This window comes from Ambystoma mexicanum, chromosome 1q, assembly GCF_040938575.1.
Source record: "Ambystoma mexicanum isolate Mex_15411 chromosome 1q, UKY_AmexF1_1, whole genome shotgun sequence".
Classification (NCBI taxonomy): domain Eukaryota; kingdom Metazoa; phylum Chordata; class Amphibia; order Caudata; family Ambystomatidae; genus Ambystoma; species Ambystoma mexicanum.
Genome location: NC_090922.1, coordinates 584,939,118 through 584,962,947, shown reverse-complemented (window position 1 = coordinate 584,962,947; position 23,830 = coordinate 584,939,118). Strand labels below are relative to the sequence as shown.

The 23,830-nt window shown below is 44.9% G+C and overlaps 1 protein-coding gene across 6 annotated transcripts in view; it reads right to left on the bottom strand.

Moving 5' to 3' along the window:
• The window catches only part of LOC138532704 (flavin-containing monooxygenase 5-like), a 338,239-nt gene that overhangs the window by 129,861 nt on the left and 184,548 nt on the right, over nucleotides 1-23,830 (bottom strand). For all 6 annotated transcript variants that reach the window (XM_069641089.1, XM_069641088.1, XM_069641092.1 and 3 more), the window contains exon 5: nucleotides 7,646-7,808. In XM_069641089.1, coding sequence (XP_069497190.1) covers nucleotides 7,646-7,808 — 163 coding nt within the window. The remainder of the gene's footprint in view (nucleotides 1-7,645; nucleotides 7,809-23,830) is intronic.

The window sequence follows — 23,830 nt, the reverse complement described above, 5'->3', positions numbered from 1 at the left end:
ACATGTTTTCAGCCTTCAGAATCCTGTGCCTATCTTTAACAGCTCCTTAGAAAAGTACTTTTGTGTCTTTTCGCAAGACAGAGCACTTTTTACCCATGCATCAAACATTGATATGATATGATAATTTATTTATATAGCGCCTACACACAATGTCTGTAAAAGCGCTTCAAGGCAAGACAGGGAACAAGGGAAAATACAATGACATTCTTACAGGCCAGGAACAGTAAGGATGTGAAATTAACTATCGTACTCGGCCTGACGACATTTCACATAGTGCAAGAGCTAAGACATAAATAATGAAGGGAGAGGGGATAGTGGGAAGGAAATGGAAACATGCAGGCGACTACCGTACTAGGCCTGACGACATTTCTGGTAGAGCCAGAGATAAAAACAAAAGGTGAGGGAGAGGGGTGCAGAAAGGGAGGGGAGGAACAAAACAAGCGACTCGCATACTAGGCCTGACGACATTTCAGATAGTGCTGGAGGGGGTGGAATAGAAAGGGGAGTGGGGAGAAGACAGACGAGGTTGCTATCTTACTAGTTCCAGGGACAATTCTGATAGAATACGTGCATAGAAGAAAGTAAGGGGAGAAGATAGGAAAAGGGAGAAAGGGAGAGGAGGAAAGAACAGAGAGTAAGCAGTCAAAAAGAGTGGAGAAGCAGGAGGGGAGAGCGGATACAATTGCAGAAGTCAGTAGTAACACATAATGTTGCAAGCCAGGATACAAGATGAAGATGGGAACAGCATGATTCAGGGCGACCATGAGTACAAGATGCAAAGTCCAGCATGAGAGTTGAGAAAGGGTGACGCACCGTGAATCAATGAAGTCCATAAAGTCAAATTCAGCATTGGCCTCACGACAGTAATGGTGAAACCAGAATGTATCAGGACAGACTCCTGCAGAAGTATGCTGGGGGGGGGCAGGGGGAGCAGGGTAGAGGAATCAAGCAAAGCAGGCAACACCTGTGTGCGAGAAGGGGGGGCACAAGGGAACATCATGGGGGGACCACAGGTGGTGGGGAAAGCCTGTGGGGACAGAGGGAGTAAACACATGTTGGTGCATGCTTACCTGCTGCCTGAGCAGGGGTTCGGGTCCTGGGTCCTCCTGGTCCAAACAGGTCCAAACAGGAATTGCCCTTTTTTCCGACTACCCTTCACTTCGGACGCCCGGGCGAGAGACATCCTTGATCTCCCCATCTGTGAAGGAAAAGAGGCTGGAGGGCTCCTTAAGTAGGGAAAAAGAGCAGCAACCTGGAAGGCACCAGGCGGGTGGGGCTTAGGCCAAGTGACCTAGAGCCACTTGCACCGTTTCCCCATCTGCACAAGCCTCCATTCATCGTAGGGTTGGACTTATAAAGTTAGGGTCTCAAATCTCTGAAGATTGTCAATGCTATAAAGATTGCCTACCTTTTTCCCTTACAGGTATTGGTGGGGTTTAGACCTTTACCTCATTGACTCCAGTGACTGTATATATTTTACATAGTGTGTTGCTTGTGTGGTATTTTTACATTGCTTTTCATTATTCACTTGTGTTTCTTCTTGGGCCTAATATATTGTATATTTTTGTATACTACTGTCTAAGGGTAATTTTCGGTGTCTGTGTGTGGTCATCAAAGACCACTGATCACCCCCACTGCTCCTGAGACTTAACCTTGACTGCTCTCAAAGCTACGTGAATTGGTCTGGCTATGCTCCCAAAAGTGTCCCCTGTTTCACTATAACAAGGGTGGCTTAGTAAACTTCTGTTCACAAGAGCAGAGTTTAAAAATCCATTATAACATTTGGGTCCCCCATTAAGAAAGGAATTAAAGAATTTGTACCAACTTTTAAATCCCTTGGGAACGGCAACATTTAATCAAAATCAAACAAGGGTTATCACAAAGGGTTGGCCAAACGGACAGCTTTTACAAGCAGAAGGTAAGGGAAATCAAATTGAACCCCAGAGAAACACTTATAAAATGGCAGCCCGAGTGCCAAACACCATTACTTTATGGCTTGAGAAAAAAACTCTACCAGAAGTAATAACTCCAACTCCAAACAACTTTATTCGGCCGGGAAGGCCATCAAAGTACATCCTAATAAAAAACAAGTCTAGCACATAATTGCATTCAACATTTCAAAGAAAAGAAAAAAAAAACGGCAAAGCTGTACACATTGCCGCACCCTCCATGAGTACCCCTGAACAGGACAGGAATCCAACAGTCAAGAACCACCGAGCCATTGCCTCTGGAGACTCCCAGTGCACCTCGGTCCCAGTGCAGTCAAGTTTGCCCCTGAAAGGGGGCTGTTACTAGAGGGGTCTACTGTGGGACACACAGAGGCGTGTACCAGGGGGTGCTAACTGTAATACAGCTTTTCCTTGACTGCCCAAGCCCCTTACATTTTTCCCAGACATCCATTGCCATATGGGGATTTCCGAAGACCACTTTGACAATGTCCGTGTTGGCTGGAGAATTAGACAGTCTGGTGCACCCCAACAAGGAGCCCCTGGACACAAACCCACATTCCCCTACTGCCCGGAACCAATGTAGGCATTTGTTCTGGAGGGCGTCTCTTGGTTCTCTAGTGGCAGTAGGTAGTTTTGGAACACTGTGGAGTAACACCATGGAGCTGCTACAGCCTTCTGGCTTTGTGGGCCCAGACTGAGGCCTCCCTTGCCTGGGGATTAAGGCACTTTCCCCCCTCCCGACTGAACACATATTGCCCTGGGCTCTCCCAATGGGCAACCACAATGGTGGGGGATCAACCCCCAATACTGGGGGCCTGTGGTTTTCCCTCCGTGGGGGTGGGATTGAGGGGGGAGCCACCTCTAGACAACTCCTCATGGATGAGGTAGTCCTTACCGCAGAACCAGGGGGTGGGCAGGGGTGCAAAGGGTAAAGCTCGTTGTCAGGGTCTTAATTCGCCCCCCCTGGCCCTGCCCCTGCAGAGCTCTTTCCTCCCTTCCCTGCACATCCTTCCCCCTTGTCCCCCAGCACTCCCTTAATCAAAACAAGTAGGATGTTTTTAATCTCAGCCAACTCAGAAAGCAGGTGGTGACAAGGACAGCTTGACAGATTGGAAGATTGGGAGATGCTATACACAATGGGGATGGTGAACAGTGATCTCCTTTGGTGGGGGCTTTGGGAGCCTGAAGAGGGCTCAGACGAAGGAAGGAGCTGACCCCCAAGGGGAAATTGGACGTGGGCTCACTCCCAAAGCTCGATGAAAGGCTGGACTGCTCACCCATGCCCAAAACCACTGGGCCCAAATCCCCAGAGTCTGCGGAGATGAGCACAGGAGAGGGGATAGGATCAGCCTCAGGAAAAACCGGTAATGTCTGTGGTGCAGAGTTAGGCTTGAAGACAGAAGATGGGTGGAAAGGGGCCAGCGCCAGAGAAGATCCCAAGCGTGGAGCCAAAAGTGGAGTCAACTTTGAGATACCCAGAGAGATCCTCTCACAGCCGTTAGCCAAGGCCTACAGAAGGTTGGCAGTGGCCACAGGGTCAAGACCCCCTCCAGGGGTTAGCAGGTTTACAGGGGGCGCACGTTCATCGAGAAAGGGGGATGCCAGGTCAGTTGCAGGGCCACCGGTGTTCCCTGCGGGCCGAGGTGGAGCCCCCACCTTCGTGTTATAAGCACAGGGTGGCTTGGAGGTAGACCCCCCCCCCGGGTCGAAGCTGGGGCTGTTGGCAAAGTTCCCAGAGGAGCAAAACAACCCCCCAAGGGATGGCATACTTCTTTACCCAAGATTTCAGCCTCTCGACCTGGATCAGTGGGTATCTTTCCAGGGCCCAGTGGACGCCCCCTCCCTTTGCGCCTCCCTGCGAAGGTCTTCCATTGAGATTTGGGTTCACGCTCTTGAAAAGTTTGTAGGCCGGACAATAGGATGGACTTAGACAGGAAGAGTGGGGAGAAGGGTGAAGAGAGTGGGGGGTCCATTGTTAGAGTGGGTTTTGCAGCTCAATGTTCCCTATCTGCCCTTTTATCCAAAGTTGCTGCGGCCTGTTGGAGGGGCAATTGCCTGCCACTGTTGTCCATAATCCCTGAAACGCCCCCCCGCAAACAAGCCCCCTTTTCTGTTCCTGCTCACCTTGCCTTGAGGTAAGTCCAGCCCAGCAGGTCAGAGGGTACCAGGGAACACCCTGCGGAGCGGCGAACACCCCCGCGGGACGCCAACACCCCACGCCCTTGTCCCGCAGGCTTCACCCTGTGGGCCGGTGTGGGACCAGAAGAAGCCAAGGGGGCATGGCCAAAGTCTGGCGTGGTACGTATGGAGGCCCTCCTGGGCCAGTTCAGTGAAGGAAGAGGAGCGGGACGCCAACACCCCGCGCCCTTGTCCTGCGGGCTACCAGAAGTAATAGAGACCTTGACATTAGAGCAGTATGTTAATTTCTTACCACCTTACTTGCAGAAAGCTGTCTTTCAGTTAAATAAACCTAGCCTAGCAATGGCCGTAGAGACCGCTCAAAACTACGCCGAAGGGAATAGGCAGTTAAGATCAATCCACTGCGGTGAAGAAGCTATGAAAGATCCAAAAGGTTTCCCCGTGCCCCTTATCCCTCAGGAGACAGAAAACCCACTAAAGACAGAAGTCAAGACAGCTTCTCTAAACCAGGGTTAAAAGAACCTGGAAGGGGAGATAAAAAACAGTGCAATTGGCAAGGACAGGGGGAAAATAAAATCAGAAGAAGGAACAGTCTTTAAACCAACTTCAACCGTGTGCTTGTAGTGTGGACAGTCTGAACATTTGGCTAGGCAATCCCTATTAAATAATACAAAAAGGAGGAGCCCATGGAAATTGGGTATATGACTGGAAGAGAGTGGGAGAAATTCAACTTTCCTGAAAAGGAGTTTATATAAACCTGAGTAATTACTTCTGTGGGGTTACTAAGTTTAAAACCCATGATTCTGCAACAGTAAACAAGGTGCCAGTCCAAGTCTTAATCGTTTTGGGCAGTAATCAGACAGCAGTGAGAGCTGCTTTGATTTTGACTAGAGAACTGGGGATTGGACATCCTGTAAAAATCACCTGGGTCCATGGAGATAAAGAGATATATCACAAGGCCCCAGTCACCATCCGAGTTCAGAGGGGAAACAACTCAGATAAACACTGCTGTATTTCCTGGACTCCCGAAAGAGACTATATTTGGCACCGACTTTCCAAGGTTTGAGACCCTCCCAAAAAAATGCTAACAACTCCTCCCTTCCTTATTCCCGTTTTGATTCTTGGGAAAAAGAGGGATTTAAACATGAAAACCCCATTTGGAACTGGGAGATTCGACTTGAGGGAGAAACTCCTTTCCTGGCGGAGATTCCAAGCCAAAGCGAAAAAAAGAACCCCTGGCCGGGAAGCTAAAGCATTAGGGGATGGGTATGTGATGAATCTGATGGTGGCCTCACTCCTTTACTAGAAGTAGCCTCTCCCCATATGGATAGGGGACGGCAGCTGCTACTTGATCCTGACCCTAGGGGCGGTTAAATGAGGGAGGACCACATGGGGGAGGTGACCCTCAAGGGCATAACATGACATCATCAGGTAAAGACATATACCCCCCCTTTCCCTTTGAGGGATGTTGCCCCCATATCTCAAGCTTTTATGGCTTATTGTAAGAGTTCCCTCCCACTACTGTGTCCACTATGGCTCTGGAGAGCTTTATCTGTGTGAGAAACGTATTAAGTATGCTCCATCACGGAACCTCCATTCAGCAAATCATCTATTGCTGTGTCTCTCCTGCTTATTCAGAGCCACCATTGGGGTACAAGCTTTTTCAGTCGCAGCTCTGACCTTGTGGAATCTTTTTCCCCTAACCCTGCATGCCATTGCTTATCATATGGCCTTTCAGAAAGTGCTTAAAATGCATCTTTTTAACTAACCCCTTCTATTGTTTTCCTTTTACTTGTTTTTCGTCTGCTTTCTGGCCTAGGTAATCTATAGCGCCAAGATACCCTTGGGTCCTAGTTGTACTTAAGAAGTCTAGCTAACATAACATAACTACCCACAAAACCTAGCGATACCCTCTTTCAGTATCATGTGCCAAGAAAATCAAGAACTGCCCCAATATTTACATGCATAAGAAAATACTGAGACGAGGAGGCTGAATGGAGCAATGAGGATCCGTGAGGCTGAGAAATGCAGAACACGCTCTAGTGGTTATGAGCGTATGACAGGTGCCGGGACATTTAAAAGACAGAACCTGAATGGAGGAAGAGCGAGCTGCCTGGGGAAGCTGTGTCCTCGTGGCATCGACCGAGGAACTACCGAACCGCTGAAGAGATGCCTGTGGAGCCAGCCGTCTCCAGGGCAAGGCAGAAGGAGGGAGGCTGCAGGAGATGGTTTGCCATGCTGGGACCGAACCAGAAGAAGGCATGTCTGGTTGGCGGCCACGGGCACCAAAGAGCGGCACCTACATCACCCGTATACAGAGAAGAGTTCAGGAAGCCTCGAAGGATGTGGAACCCGGCAGGTGAAGCCAGAGAGCCTGCGAGGTGGAGACAGGACACCTGTTTACTGTGTGGAAACCGAAGAACGCCACAGAAAGCCAGTGAGCCCTAAGGAGAGAGGCTAGGGCACTGGGGCGCTTCAGCAAAGCTACCAAAGAACGTTAAAGCACAGTGAAGTGAATGAAAGAGAATATTAAGATTCCTTATTACAGAAGGAGAACTAATAGAGGTGAATGTAACAAAGTCAAGTTTGCAAGTGTGTAAAGGAAATCACATGAAAGCCCTGGCTAGAGAGTTCACCAGGCAAAACGTGAATCACATTAAAAGCCCTGTCAGGAGAGTATACCAGCCAAAGTCAGGTTTTGCAAGTGTGTAAAGGGAATCACATTAAAATCCCTGGCAGGAGACAATACCAGGCCAAAGTCAGGTTTGCAAATGTGTAAAACAAATCACGTAAAGAAGTCTTTGCAAAGGAATACACCAGGCAAAAGTCAAGACTGTGTGCAAAGTTAAATTGAAGTAGAAAAGTACCTGGTAGGGGAGTACACTAGGTGTCCTACAAAGTTGGGACTTGCATCTAATGTGTGTTGAAAAAAGGTGTTTTATTTTGTATGTTGACCAAAGAACCCAGGACAATTTGTGCCCTTAGGAGTCTTGAAGTCTCTTGAAGAGAAACCTGGGAAAGGGTGCAATCTGCTGGGACTGTGAACCATATCCATTTGGAAATGTTCTGTTGGAGTATATATTTCGTTTGAACTTGAACATTTGCTCACCTTTCAAGACCAGAGACATTACCCTTAGCAACTTAGAGTTACTTTTAGAATGTGAGGGCGAGGATAGGATTTCCGAAACATGACAGTTTGCTTTGGACATCTCGACATTGGACAGAACCTTAGTTTTGGTTGAGGTAGGAACAATACCTCCAGCAGTAGGGACAGCATGGCATTTTCAAAGCCCTTTTTATTTGAATAAAGGTTTATGGCAACAAACTTAAGTCCTCTGTGTCTGCGTCTGTTTCCTGGCTCCTCACACCTCTAACTGGTCCCCTCATATTCTGAACTCTGGTCACATACTCCAATTGACTTTTCACAACATATCTTGTAATATCATGTAGAAAATTAGAATTGGAGATTTCTGGGAAGATACAGAATCAGCACTTAAACAGATTACAAACGACCATTGCAGCTGAATATTGTTCCTGGGTTATCAAGGTAGTCTTACCGGGGAAGGAGTCCAGTGGCATGTGAGCATCAGTATGGTGGCCTGTACAGACCAGAATTGCATCAAATATGGCGGACTCCTGCTTCCCATCTCTCTCAGTGACAACATTCCACTGTCCCGTGGATAGGAAATCTGGTTGTTTTTTTATGCTGCACACAGTTGTCTAAAAAAAGGAAATACATTTTTGTTGTATTATTATCTAGCAAACTCTTAGAGAAACTAAATGGGACAAAGCAAGGCAGTGAAGGTAAAGTTTTAATGACATATTTCTGACAATTATAATTTTGATTTCATCCAATACTTCCTTAGTACTATATGAATTGAAAAATAAATTCCAAGCATCCCAACCAGTTGCCTTTTTTTCAAACCACCTCTAAAAGGCCCCTCTATGTTGTGCTCTATCTTCCTCTTTAGGGATATCACCAGTGTGGCAAGCAGTGCCATCGTCCAGGGGATTACTAAAGGCACCACCTGCAGAGCAAAAAGGCCCATCTAGGCCAACAAGGATGGCAGTTGCAAAGAGATGGAGGGCAAGGAGACTGCCAGAAAGGCCTCCAAGGACACTACCACTTTGCATGCTAAGGGCAATGTCACTGGGCAAACTGCCAGCAGGGCAACTATGAATACTGCAAGAGGGCCATCAGACAACGCTACTAGTTGGGCCACTAAGAACACTGCCAGTGGTCCCACTGGGCACACAGTCAATGGGTGGACACTGAATACACAAACCTCTACGTACACATTCAGCAGAGCAGACTGACATTGATAGCAGGCCCAACAGGTAACTACTAACAGAGAACCTGTGAATCATCGCCCAGGGCACAGAGACTGTGAAGCCACCAGAGACACAGTATGCAATGCTACCAAAGGGCAGTTAGGGGAATGGCTAGTTAAACACTAGATTCATGCCAATGCATTGCTCCAAGTACAACCCCTATCTGCACTATCTCACGTGCCATCTATGCAATGCTCATTATTTTGTAAGGCTGCTGACATCAGGACTTCCCAGCAGATTGATAATCTAGGTTTTTCAGTTTGAGACAAATGTCCTTTTGAATAAATACAAAATGCAGTTACCTTTCAAGCAGACAAAAACGAATTGACAGACATATGTGGTTGCATCGATGAGCTAGTCATTTGGATGTAGATGGGATAATAAAGAAAGGTTGGGATGTTAACAGTCAGGCACTACTGGGAGACAGATATAGCTGGAGGATTCCCATTCACAGGTTTCTGAAACTGAGAGGTGACAGATACTTCCACACCCCGTCTATGTGATTCTTAAAAGGTATGTGGCTTTTGGAAAGTTGTTCAGTTGTACAGACCAGTCTGCCTCCACTTCACCCTCCAACTGATTCCCTAGGAGAACTGGCCAAACCAAAGCTCTTGAAAAATTATCAGATCTGTTATTTTCATCAGATATGCGAGCCCGGGAGCTTCTGGGCTCATGACAGTGTTTTACAATGTTTTCACATATTGACTAAGGAGGTTGTTTCAGTGGCAGTATCTTGCAGAGTTTTATTTGGTTATCTGGGCTTTTAATCGTAGATACATCACAGATCATCAGGGCTATGATTATTGTGATGGGTCTCGGAGGCGACCCTATTATGCTGGTACACTATAGGGTGCGGCTTGAGACGTGTTGCGTCCAGCATGCAGTGTTGTGATGCAAGGGTGTTGCTGTTGCCACATGCAGAAGGGAGATTTGGCAAGACTAGCGTACGAGCTGGTGAGCAGGTCTCTTCCTGACCTCACCCCGTACGAAATAGCTAAAGTTAGAAGCTAGGACCAGCATTCAGGGTGGCACCTGGAGCGACATTCATAACACTAATTAACTTTTATTTTTAAAATATTCTCTTGCGAGAATGGCACCCTTGGTAGATTTATTGTTTTCTGATAGTCCTTGGCTGGCTGGGCGTTTGCCCCCTGTTTTCATTGCTTCACGATTTCCTTGGTGAAGCACTAACATCTTTAGTGAACGAACCAGAGGATAGAAATACTGGATATACTGCATATTTAAAGCTAAATGATTTTAGTTTCAGTTTTTAGCTATAATATGAAGTGATTTGAAGCTGGTTTCTTGTGTGTTTTTGTGCTCTTTAGAGTGCCTGTGGACGCATATATTGTGGGTGCAGAGGTTTCAGACCAGGTTCTGTTTATCATGGCAAAAAGGTAAGCAACCGCCTCTGCCTGCCTCAAACAAGGTGGCTTCCAAGAGGTCTCAAAATATTGACACTAGGTATTTATTTGAAGGAAGTTGCTGTTGAGCATATGGCGCAAACCTCCACTGTTGGGGCTAAACTCCTTGGGAATGTGAGTATATAGCCCATGAAGGATCTGGTGACTAAATTATCCACAGTTGAAGGCAGTGAGTTTGTCTCTAATGGAACCTCATGGCGTAGATGCAGATACTACCCAGAGTGTAGAAACTGGATCGCAAACAGTAATATGCGCTACTGTGGGTGCAAAGTGCTATTAACCATTATTACACATTGGAAGATGTTGATTGACTTTCAGTAAGGGACGGGTAGAGGGGGCAGGCTGAGTTCTGATTTTTACGCCAAAGCCCCTCAACATTGGCCCTTTCAAGAACATGCCTACTCTTGTGACGCCATCAAGAATAACAACCGGCTACATGAGTACTGCTGTGGATGAGGTTAACAATTTGCAGGTAATGTTTGGAATGTTGCTGGTCTTTAAGAGAAATGCAAAGGACGACTTTCTTACAATTAAGTGATACATTTGATATTGTACTTTTGACAGAAATATGGGCATTGACCCAATTCATCAGAGACAGGTTCCTGCCAGTGTAAAAAGCTTAATACTGCAATAAACAAATTATAAACCCGGAAGGTCTGTTAGGTAAGATTTTGACTTTAGAGCTACATCTACCTCACTTGTGAGAACCCCAGAACTTGTTGCTGGACTGATAGATTATTTTTCCCTATACCTCAGTGAGTGGGAACCTTTTTGCATACTCACAGATCCTTTTACTCTTTTTATGGGTGTCATTTCTAAGACTATCCATAGTGTCCTTTTAATTTTATCCTCTTTCACAACCTTTGGTATATACCTTTTTATTGTTACAGGGTTGCCCTTTGGGCTCCCCTTTTACTTTCTCTGGCTAACCTTTTGAGAACTACAGTTCCCAAGGGTAGAAAGGATACTTCTATCCCTTCTACATTTTGTTAGGTGAAACCAGCACCCCCATCTTATGTGGAGTGCTCCGGAGATAAAAATGTATCCCGTTTCTCACTAGCACTGTAAAAATTCTGTTACAGGGACACGCTTACCTTAAATGGCTGGTGGCAGTAAACCTTTTTACAAATTCGGTGCACCTTTACCGCAGGTTGTATTCACAGCTGCGGTAAAGGCACCCATGGTTGCCCATTTTAGCAAAATGGCCCTGGTCTTCTTTTTTTGCCATTTCCATGCTTCTTGTCCCTTCTTGGATCTTCCCCTACCCTCGAGGGTGGGAAAGTCCTTTGTGTGATTTTTATCTTCGGGGGAGACCTCTGTCAAACCCGCCCAGGCTCCAGCATGTCTGTGAAGGCAGGAAGCGAAGGAGAAGTCCAAAACTCTACTGCCCTTTGTCTTCCAGCCTGCCTGCGAGAATCCAGTTAAACTGGGAGGCTGGCTGTCCTGAAAAGACTGCCAGCCCCCCAGGTTTGAATGTTGCATGCCTGTTTGATTGGCTGGTTTCCTGCATAAAAGTCTGATCCTGGAAGCTGAAGAGGTAATCGACGACTGGACCGGAATCCGAAGATGAAGATGAAGATGAAAAAACACACGTGAGACAATTTCCAGCAACCGGAGAGACTGCTTTCTAACCGAAGCCTGCTGTAGCCCTTCCTTCTAGGCGACCTGGGGAAAATTACTACCCTGAAACAGAGCCTGGTGAGATCCATCCACTAGACTCAAGAAGAGCTGAATTTTGAGACATGCCACGTCATGCTGTGACCTTGCACGGCTGCAGTACCCCCAATACCCTGGGATCTTGAGCCATCGTGCAGTGCATGGTCTTCCGAATTCCGAATTAAGCCGACACTTTGGTGGCATCCTGCTGGACCTCCAAAGGTGTGATTCCAGTCCTTGAAGTCCCCTCACCAGAGTGCTCGACCATATTAGCGACGCACATCCATTCTTCTATATTCAGCCTTCTTCTGGTTCTTGAAAAGGGTGCCAAAGCTACAGAGACACATCCAGCCATGAAGAAACACTTGCCTGGAGCCTTCCCCATTGATCCCTGCTTCGAAATCCCTTCCAGAGTCCTGCCTTCTGTCGTCACAACAAAGAATTCAGTGGCCAGGTTTTTTGGCTCTAGATCCTTAAGTGTTCCCCGCTGCAACCTCTTCTTCTGTGCTGAGTAAACCATGCAAAGAACCTCTTGCCCAGTGCCTTCCCTGTGATCTGTGCTGCGAAAGCCCTTCCAGTGTCCTGTCTTCAGTCTTCATGATAAAGGAATTAATCGACCAGGTTTTTGGCTGCAGATCCTGAAGTCTTCTTGATGCAACTCTTCTTCTTTGCTAAGGTACTCTGTTGGCTGGCTGAGGTATTTACCTACCTTAAGCCTTTGTGATTTCTGTAAAGCTTTGCAGTGTTTCTTGTGATTGGGTGTCCTGTAATCCAGTTCACCCAGGCCCACTGCTGGAATCCTCCTATGGTGTCTTCTGAGAAGTCCCTGGACCCTAACTAACTTTAAAGTGAAACACTTACTTGTTTGAACAGTCTTCCACAGGAACTCTGACTACTTCTGAAACAGAACCCTATCTCAACCTGCCTACAGCAGGCTCCTAGACCACCAGGGTCCCTCTTCTGCCTCTGAGTGAACGCATGCCATAGACTAGGCAAGGACTGGATAGGTAAAGGACTATGGGCCTCATCACGAGTTGGGCGCTAACCCCGGCGGTATTACCGCTGGGGCTATTAGCCCTATCGCCAAACCCCCCGGTGCTATTAGTGCCGGATCATGGGTTTGGCTGAACGGTAAGTCCCCATTCCCCATTGGGCCCATTCGGGAATTTCGCATTCCCCACTGGGCCCAATGGGGAATGTTCAGCACTATTACCACTGGCAGTATTAACGCCGGTGGTAATAGCACCGAAAATCGGCACAATCGCGGCGGATTTGCCCCCAGCTCAGAGCTGGGGGTAAATCCGCCAAGCCATTAATTGGCGGACCCTTAAATGTGGCCAAAGCGTTACCGCAAAACTCTTGATGAGGCCCTATGTGTTGAAAAGAATAACAAGTATTTGAAAGGTAATTACTTGTGAAAGAGTTAGTTGGTAACTGTGACTCTGAGAGTGAGCAGTTACAAACGTTCTTACTTACCTTGAATGTGTGTTGTGCCATTCTGAAAAGTATATGTAAGGTTGTTTTACTCGCCTGTGAATTGGTTGTGCCTCTTCCCAAAAGTAATGCTGTTGGCTTCACTTAACTATTTCTTTCAGAATATTAGTATGTAAGTTCCCCAACTGCGTTTTGCTTTCCCTTGTCTGTTTTATACAGATTCTAAAACAGTCTTAGGTTTATATCTACCTTTAAGTTGCTGGTAGCTCCTTTAAAAAGTATAGGGGTTTTACTTACCTTGAATAGAAACTTTACTGTGTGCCATCCTAGAATAAATTCAAGAGTTATTGCTTGCCTTAGTCTGTGTTTCACTGACCTGAAAAGCAACTGTAATAGTCAATTATAACATTAGGTTTTACCTGCCTAGAATAGCTGTGTGACATTCTTAAAACGTGCTCTGTAGGTTTAGCTGACCTTGGTCTGCCAGGTGAATCCTAAATTAGTGTAAAGAGTTCGTGCTTATCTTAGGCTGTGTTCCACTGATCTGAAAAGCAACTCTAATTGAATAGTAAACCAAAAGGTTTTACTCACCTGGTATAACTGTGTTATCCTGAATGTAGTTAAAGCTATATACTCTTCCTTGAATCTGTGATCCACTTTTCAGAAAAGTTTCTGGGCAACAGGGTTGGTTGATTATGTGATTACTTAACTGAGTGTCACTGCATAACTGACAGGGTCTACTACCCGTGACTTACTGTAAAGTAATTTAAAAGTAACCCTTGGTTTTACTCTCCATTGCCTAGAACTACTGTTAGTTTTCTGGACAAGGTCTCTGCTTTGGTCTGTGTACTTTAAAGCATAGTGGTGTGTTTCTATACATGTGTTTATGACTCTATGACCAGTACTTACCCCAAGACTTAACGTGGCCTACTTGTATTCATAATAAACCTTTATTTTTCTTATAATACTTCCGGTTGTAAGTGTTTCTATTGAATCCTTGGTGTACTACAGGTTCTGTTTACTTTCCTACAGCTCTCGCTCCCTCCTAAAATAAGCCTGGCTGCACTATCTACATTACGATATTCACAGGTGGCACAGCCTTATACTAAGAGTGGAGTCTAGTTCTGTCTCAGTAGAATGGTTTTGCTAAGCCCTTAGTTGGATTTCAGAAAAAAAATCCTAATAAGGTCACTGCCTTCTGATATCTTTGTCTATGCAGGTTTTGTTTGACATTCATCTTAATAGTGGCACTTTACAGTTAATATTAATAGAATTCAAAAGTTGGGGATTTCATCATTTTAGTTGATCAAAATGGTATAATGCTCGATGGAAACAAGTTAAGTCTGGGTTGCAAAACATATTAGGTTACTTTTGGATATGAGTTTAGCGAGGAACCTTTTAATTTAGTTAGGGGTACATTTTAGCCTAAACTTTGAGAAAGGCTCCACAGAGGAACTTTTTGATTGTAATGAAGACAGGGCACAGGGCATATCACAACCAAAATTGGATGTTTCGCCTATGGACAATGTCAGCCTTTGTTTGCATAAAATACTCTGGGATGAGGGCTTGAGGTTTATTAATGGCAGAATACCGCCTGACATTCCTGGGTGCCCAACATTTAATGGTCCACTTGGAAGGTCAATAATAGATTATTGTATTGTAGAGTTGGCATACTGGGACCAGACAGTTGACTTTGAAGTAATGTTGAAGATAAACAGTGATCACTCCTCTCTCCAGTAAGAAACACCTTTACTATTCAGAAGTAGACACACAATTTTTACAGAGTGTTATCTCAGCCAATCATTGAAAGTTGGGGTGAAACCCCAACATAGGTGAATCTAAGATGTTATGTCTAATAGGAAAGAATGTGACTTTTACAGAAAGCTGCTTAGCCGACGAGGTCACTGCAGCAGAGCGTGTGACTAATTACCAGACCCGTATGGAATGACTTGGTGAAGCTATGCCTGTCATAGTACAGAAAGGCTTCTGTAGCTTGTTGATATTGAATGCAAGTACAACAACTAGGCCCGACTCAAATCTTTAAAAAGTCAGGAATATACTAATAACAATATCCCTGCACTAAGGACATGATATAAAGATTAATTAAAGGGACAAAATGATGAGATAATAGAGTTGGCATGGGAGGAATTATTTGAGACTGCTGGAGATAATAACTGCTGTATTTTCTGGGAAATGGTAGTGAATGGTCTAACCTACCAGCGTGACCAACAAATGGAGACAGTAATATAAGAAAACAATTGATGTCAGCATTTTGGAGCCTTATACAATACTCAATGTACATGGCTAAGGCCCAGAAGTCGAGCAATATTTTTAATCTTTTCTGAGCACTTCTTTCGGACAATGGTTTGGTTTAGTTCACAGTTAGTGAAACAGAATCCAGGGACCCAATTGTGTAGCTTCTGAGTTATTTGAAATACACAGGAAAATCTGGGGGCCAATGCTCATCAGGACATTTAACCAATTTGTTGAGAAAAGTTAATATCCTCATAGCTGGAAGCATCAGTTCATATCAGTTCAGTTCATATCTAGCCTATATATATAAAAAGGCTGATAAGCTTATGCAAATAGTGCAAATAGTTATAGACCAATATCACTCCTTGAAAACGCACTGCATTTAGAATCTTTGGAAAGGCCATACTACAGGGGATACAAGGTTGGTTTGACGATAATAATATTCTCTCTCCCAGACAGCCAGGTTTTAGAGCAAACTTAAGAATAGAACATCAGGTCCTGAAAATGTACCTGCTGGCAGCCAGATCCATGTTTGTCACGAATAAGAATGTATATTTGGCGTTTGTTAGGAAGAATTTTCATTTCTGTGTCAATTCCCTTTAACCCTAGAGACCCCAAGCTCTTTTGCTGGACTCAAGGCTTTTTAATTTGAACTCCTGAGCGAGTGGGACTTTATTCTCACTCTCATGTGTTTTTTTCTGACTAGGAGTTTCGTGTTTCTCACTGTTTAATGGAGTCTGCTAAAGTCCATAGGCATCTGCTTTTGCATGCTGACACACAGCACCTTTTGCGCAGTGCCACTGAGAAGTCTCTTAGAATTCTCTTAATGTTTAACTACATTTTCTTGGGTGAGCTACTGTTCCCAATAATAGTAAGATGACCCCTGTCTTACTTACCTTTTCTTTTGTGGGTCCACCACATACCACCCTATGTGGAGTGCTGGGGGTTACATAGTAACTCTTTTATCCCACTCGTCATGTAACATTCTGTTACACTAACTCACTTGAATGGCTGGTGGCAGTGGTTTCTTTTTTACTACCTTGTGCCATGTATCAGCAGGTTGATAGCTCAGCTACAGTACAGCAACCAAGGGTGACCATTTTCCCAAAATGACCCCGGTCTTTTTTTTTCACCATTTCTTGTCAGTTTCTTCTGAGCTTTTACTCTGTTTGTTTTTTTAATCGGTTTTGCCTTTGGCGGGCTTCAGCCCTGAAGCCCGCCCAGGCTCCAGTGTGTCTGGAAAGGCAGGAAGTGAGGGAGGGTCCCGAAACTTCCCTGTCCTTTGTCTCTAGGTGTGCCTGAGTGAAACCAGTTCTGATTAGCTGGCTAGCTGTCCAGAAGGATAGCCACCCTGCTGGGTGATTGACAGCCTAGGCTGTGAATGAATGGGAACTTGCATTTTTTAAAAATATATTTTCTTTTAATTTATAGTGTAATAGCCATACATAGAATACAAAGCAAGAAGCAATTAATGACTTTTAACAGATACCATAAAATACACATAACATTCTCAACCAATTGCAAGAGAGATAAGAAAGAGACAAAAAAGAAAAGAAAAAAAGTAATTATTTTGCGTGGGACACCCACACGCTTAAAAAACAAACTTAATTAATAAACAAATTAACTGTTCATACAAAATAAAACGACACAGCAAGTACAGAAAAGAAAATTATCAGATCATGAGCAATAGCGCATTACAGAAATACTCAAAGCTAAATCACTACACTGTTGTCCGAAGTATGCCCTGGCTCCTGCAGTTTAAGGGCTCTCACAACAGCAACCACTTCAAAAGTTAAAAGAGTCTCATTGCCAGATGACAGTTTGTCCCAGAAAATGTCCGAATTCAGCCACCTTACATCATGGACAAATTTCTGGAATCTTGCGACTCTTAACGGCCAGGTTCCTGAGCATTTTGATAATAAATGATGAAGCGACTGGGCTATATTTTCGTTGCATCTGTCACAACTGGTAGTAGGGAACTGCTCTTTATTTCTTATTGAGAGAATTTCCAGCGTGGGGAATAAATGTAGTCTAAATCTTAGAAAGTTTGCTCTGATCGCTGGATCAGATGACTTTCTTAGATATTGGGGCATACGAGATCTTGGTTTGTCTAATTGTGAATATGAAGCAGAGATCTTTGCAAGCCTCATATTGTCAATTGTCCGAATCTAATCCATACGTTGCAGACAAACTTTGACTTTCATTGGATTATGACTCAGGTGTTCCATTGAGCATTCTGAATTACGCAGAATTTCCTGACACTTTAGGGTCAAATTATTGAGGAACACATTTCCTCCTTTTCCCAATAGAAGAGCTACATCTTCCTATAGTGACCTCTGTGGTGGATCTAAAATTAGTCTCAGCATGGCTATCCATTTACACTCCATCATAGTCCTGAGAGAAGTCAGTCCGAGCTCAAACCTTAAACACACTATGGGTACACAGTTTGGCAAATTCAATGTTCTTTTCCAAAGTTTGGCCTCTATTCTATCCCACTCTATATCAATAGATACGGGATTAGAATCTAGGCCAAACAGAATAATCAGGGCTCCTTACCCTATACAGAACCTCACTAAGGGTTGAATTGAAAATTTGCAAAATTTAAGGTGAATTCTTTTCATCTGTGATCCCATTCTGAGAACCTTAAGGTCAATGGTTGCTAAAAGGCGGCCCATAGACGGGAAAGCTTCAATAACTGCCCCTAGGTATGTAATTTCTGATACAATGTCAATATGGCATTTCTCCAAGTCCCAAAGGTAAGATTTAAGTACCCTTCTCGGATGCTTGAAAACTAGGACCCTAGATTTATTTGGGTTGATTTTTAACTCATTACATTTTGCATATTCAGATAACGCTGAGAGTAGATGTTGCAGCCCAACTTGCGAGTGGTCAAAGACCACTACGTCATTGGTATATGCCAACCAATTTATTCGAGTATCTCCGATTTTGGGGTTGATTAAACCTTTATCCAGCAACCATAGGCCTAGGTCGGACATAAAGAGTATAAATAGAAGGGGGGCAATCGGGCCAGACAATGTTCCTGATCTAGATAACCTAACTCGCATCGACGAATCATGATGGAGTTGGAACAGGATAGAAAGGAGGTTTGGCGGGAACCCCCAGGCGTTCCACTTTTTCCAAAGAAGATTTCTATTAATAGTGTCGAACGCCTGTGATAGGTCAATCCAAGCTCCAAAAAGGGGGGAGCCTCCCTTCATGAGGGATTGCACACTTAGATAGCTTAAGACCAACCCGTTGAGGGATGTTGAGAGACCCCTTCTAAGGCCAGTTTGATTTTTGGGTATAATACCTTTCAATTTGGCCCAGCTTTCCATCTCGTCCAGTATATTACCAACAAAGATTTTACTATCCGCATCTAATAACGATAGGGGGCGATCATTGGAAGCCGTTAGGCGGTCCCCTTTTTATAGATAGGAATCACTACAGACAACCTCCAGGAATCTGGTAGTTCCTTGGAGAGTAAGATGTTGTCAAAAAGGCATTTTAGCACCTTTGCCCAAAGGGCCCGATTCCTTTTTAAGATAGAGTTGCTCAATCCATTGGGACCAGCCTCTCTTGAGGTTGATGATTTTTTTATCAGATTTTCAATCATCTCACAAGAAAAAGATAGCGACCACCTACATTTCACCTCAGTTATCGGTACTAGAGTATCTGACAATACATAAACCTCAGAGAAATGCTTAGTCCATACCTGTTCTTGTAATAAGGTTTCCTGGTTATCAACAGATCGATTATTAAGAGAGCCCACCAGTGCCCAAACATCTTTTCGCCATCTTGTTGGTATATTAGGTGCCTATATGAATGTATCCAATTCCTATACTTATTATTCAGGCACCTAAGCGGTTCTTCTAGGTGCCTCTTATCAAGGACCCCCTTTTTTAGTATAGCTCTCTATTGACGTTTAAGCCTCTTTTGTTCATGAATACGAGGATCATATGAGTGTTTATGTGTAACCTGTATTTTGTGTGCTAATTCGAATTGCGGGCTTAGATCCAATAAAAAGTTCAGGAATCTAGCCAACCAGACAGCTGTCCGACTCGTTCATCCAAATTATCAGTCAAAGTCGAACCCCCTCTCTCAAATTTCCTCAGACGATTACCAGCAGAATTTACAATAAGTTCATAGAAATTGTGAGAAGGTGCATGATCAGCTTCTCGGGTAAGTGAGGCTATTAACATGTCGGGATCATCTCTATTTCCCTCCACAATTTCCAATTTAAGACATCTGTCCAAAATATTCTGTGTTAAAAAGAAATAGTCTAACGTAGAGAAAGAAGCTCATCTGTGCCAGGTCGGGCACTTGGGAAGTCCCCATCCAGAGATCCCATTCCCTCATGAAATTTCGCCAGATTTTACCATTCTTTGTACTAAATTTAGTTTTGACCGAGATCTCATCTTTGGTGGATATACACTGGGAATTCAAATCACCCGCTATAATAATTTCATCAGAGGGGAAAAAGAGATGAAAACTCAACCAAACAGTCTGATAAATCCTGTAGGAAAACAAGTAGACTGGATGCCAGCGGATTCCAGTAGAGTTTAACCACTATCCATCATAGATTACCCTGACCTCCAGCTTTCCCAAATCGCACTATCAAGATGCCCTGTTTGTCTTTTGATAGCAATTCTGAGAAGGTGAAGACATGATTATTGCAGGCCGTCAGAAGACCATCCACCGGTCTTCCCCCTCCCAGGTAAAGGGCTAACTGCTGGAATGTTGTAAACCCATCGATCCCCTCTGAAAAAGTCAACCATGTTTCCTGAAGAAGAAATAGATCTGAGATATGAGGAGACAAGGCTTTGCTAGGGTGTGAGACAAAAGATGAGTGGCCTCTCGAGTTCCATGGGAGTACATTTAACTGTTTGCCTACTAGAGACTGGGTTGGTTCATGCCCAGTTTAAGGAGGACTTGTGAGATGATCTCCGGAACTAGTGTCCACATATTCGTGGGGGGGAGGGCAATTCCGCCTGAACCAAATGGAGCGGTAACCAGCCCAGATTCAGAGATTTTCAACAATTGTGGGTCTTTACTCTGGGGACATAATTTGGAGACCAACAGGTCCCTCTAATCCTAAGCCTCATTTGCTCCCAGAATGTCCTCTTGGCTCAGCACGATTTTAACAAGAGTTCAGCCGTGTTGGTGTTCTGATTATCAGGGAAGCCCACCAGATCAATATCAGATGACGAAAAGTACTGAAGATGAGGGATGGACTTCATCTCCATTAGAATAGCTGAGCGATGCAATTGCGGTTTTCCAATCTCATTTGGAGTTTTTCTTGACAAATAGACTTTGAGCCCCAAGTCCTGGATGGTTCTAAGGGAATCATGTTGCCCTCCCCCCGTCCCTTGGCTTAGTCTTAATTGAAGTGTCCATGCTTGATTCCACTGGCCCGGGCCGGCTATTTGCGGCCCCAGGCCCTGTTGGGATAAGGGCACATGGCCTACGTTTACTCCCAACTGTAGGTCATTTTCAGGTGACAGAGTTAATTCAGGTACCACTGACTTGATAGAGCCTGAATCAACCAAGTTTGGGGCATTTTGGTTTATGGGGCTAGACTTTAAACTTGATTTTTAAAAAATCGCCGCAAGTTTCAGTGTTGGTTTCAACTCGTTGGATTTTTTTTGTGGCTTTCAGAAAAATAGGAGCTATTTTCCTAGGTGGGACAATAGGGTCAGTTTGAATAGCAACAGCTATAGTGGCTTTCAACCCCGCCTCGAATAGTACTCCATCAGATTGTTTCAGAGGTTTTGAAGAATTCTTAGCCTTTGCCCCCTTTCCAGGGTTAGCTACCTTGGGAATTTCTGCGGCAACAGCCAAAGAGGGCTTCCCTTTAAGCTTTTTAATGAATCGGTTGGTATCTGACATGATATTCTTCTGTTTTATTTTCGCATGTTTGTTTCCCTCTGTTGCTGATGGTTCAGATTGGCCCTTGTTCATCTTCTTCTTCTGCTTTTTAGTTTTCCCATTAGACTTCATTTTCCGGGGCTGTACCACTAAGTCTGGAGCTGAGGAAGTGTTATTTTCCACCACCTCTTCAGGACTCTCCTCCGGTGGATCCATCTCAGCCACTTGTGCTAAGCGGATAAACTCTTCCATTACAGAGGCTGAGAGAGGAGTATCATTGAGGTCATCAGCCAGATTTATAATATCTGCTGGCAGGGGCATAGCCTCAGGTGATGTTTGGGACAGGCGATCAACTTTCTCAGACAAGGATCTGATTTGTACCTTGGCCCCACCTCACTGTTCCATCAGCGGGTCCAATTTAGAAGATTGGGCCAGAGACACTGTGCGCAATTCACTCAGATTCATTGAAAGCTGTTTATATGGCAACCATGGTAATTTCGCTCATTTCCAGTTCTTTCGTTATTTCCAATAAAGTACCTGATTGTTGCTGAACGTCAAGTCTCAGATTCTCAAATACCTTTACCAATGAGCTTAGTACAAAATTGAGAGCCATTATTGTTGGAGGAGCCAATTCATTTGACTCCTTCACTTCTCGTGGCTTGGCTTTGGCAGCCGGACTTTGTGCTCTCAGTGGCGATTTCACTTGCAATATTTTGGATGAGGGATCATGTTCCCACGTTGTTGATAAGGCGTTGAGTTTGTATGATGATTCAGTTGCGGCTCGATTTTCAAATTCTAATAGTTCTTCGGCGAGCAAGTCATTGTTATTCAATGACTTTTCCAATTGTTCCCCAGATTGAGGGTGAATTGCTGTGTCTTCGTTAGAAGTTCCATGATCCACTTCTACCACACCCACTGAACCTATTTGGAACATGCTCCCAATAGTGTTCCTTAGTGTAGTTGTGGTTAAAGTGTAACTGAGGTTGACAGGAAACTGGTCGCAGATGGGATGGCTTAACCAAGTGGATTATCCCACTTCAGTTCTTGCCTGCGATAGAACACCACGGAGCCCTGAACATGTGGGGTGCTGAAGATCTGACGGGTAAACGCTTTGAGGTGGAATAAAAACGCCACCCCCAGATTTATAGTGCTTAAATGTGCCCATCTCTGCCAGTTTGCTCATTTCATTTGAGAGTGTGGGATAAGTCGTCATCAGAACAGATGTGCCAGTATCCTGCAGGGCACTCTGAAGATTGTATGGTTTTGACATTGTTATGCTCTTAGATGTGATCTTGTAGGTGTGCTACTATTTCGTCTCCAGCTTATACCTAAAGAGCAAAGAGTAAACGTACTTGATGCAAAAAGCCCAAGGGTCAACACGTGTGTCAAAGGCTCTTCGCCCGCAGTCCCCACACTTATGAGCAAATGACAGAATTCCAGTCTATAGACTAAACAATGCTATCTTCAGCTGTCAATATAGCGTTTCTCCCCGATTATGAATAGTATTCACACTCCCCGGCCAGAACACTGCATGCAGGATGACCGCTCACAAGTTAAGACTCCTCCTCATTGTCCTCCTCGTGGGGATAGCAGCCACTATGCAAAACAGCAGGATAGGAGACGTGCCAGCATAACGGGGCCTCTCTTGAAGAATATACACTGCCCAGAATATTTTTAAGAGAGTGGTGCAGTGTTATATTGGACCCTTGGTATATCGGGAGGATTCGCGGGTGAGAGCACAAAGAGAGAGTTTTAGACTTTCCCAGTGATTTAATGCAGCGGCAATGCTAAGTGCTTGATAGGCACTAACGTATAAACTGCAGCGAAGAGTGGGTGAGAAAACGTGTGAAGGCAATTACCTCAGCTTTAATGTTGTTGCAAGACCAAACGGGATTGAAACGCAGTCACAAGTCCTACGCCACTCAAAGCCCAGCAGCCTGGCCGTGCACAGACTGCTCCACCACTCGACTACACGCCGCTTCGTGAAATTCTTGGGTTCTTGAAGGCTCCTCCTTTTTTCAACAGCAGCGTGGAAAGATTGCAGCAGCAAAAGAAACACAATCTGCTGACTGCACAGACTGCTCCACCACTCGACTCTGCTTCGCTCTGCGAAATTCTCGGGTTCTTGAAGGCTCCTCCTTTTTTCAACAGCAGCGTGGAAAGACTGCAGCAGCAAAAGAAACACAATCTGCTGACTGCACAGACTGCTCCACCAATCGACTCCGCTTCGCTCTGCGAAATTCTCGGGTTCTTGAAGGCTTCTCCTTTTTTCAACAGCAGCGTGGAAAGACTGCAGCAGCAAAAGAAACACAATCTGCTGACTGCACAGACTGCTCCATCACTCGACTCCACTCCGCATACAAAGCAAGGTTTTTGGGACTAGAGGATGAGTCGACCACTGGAGGACAACATCCGAAGAAGAAGCCGAGAAGAGACGCCAGCAGCACCCTCCTGGACCAGCGAAGTGCCCGGTGAAGCCCTGCAGCTGTCCTGACCCCATTTTCAAATCGACAGCGAAGACCTGTACGGGACGACTTGCTCCCTTATGCTGGTGGGACCAACTAGCCATAAGATAAGCTTCATTTTGGTGCAACCCATGACTTGCTGTGCCTTACCAAGGCTGCAGAATCCCAATACCCGGGGACGCCTGACCATCATTGAGTGCATTGTCTTCCGAAGTGCAAATCCAGCCAAAACTTTGTGGGCATCTAGAGGACCCTACAGAAGCAGGACATCTTCATCCAGAGTCCCCTCACCAGAGTCCAGGACTGAGGGATC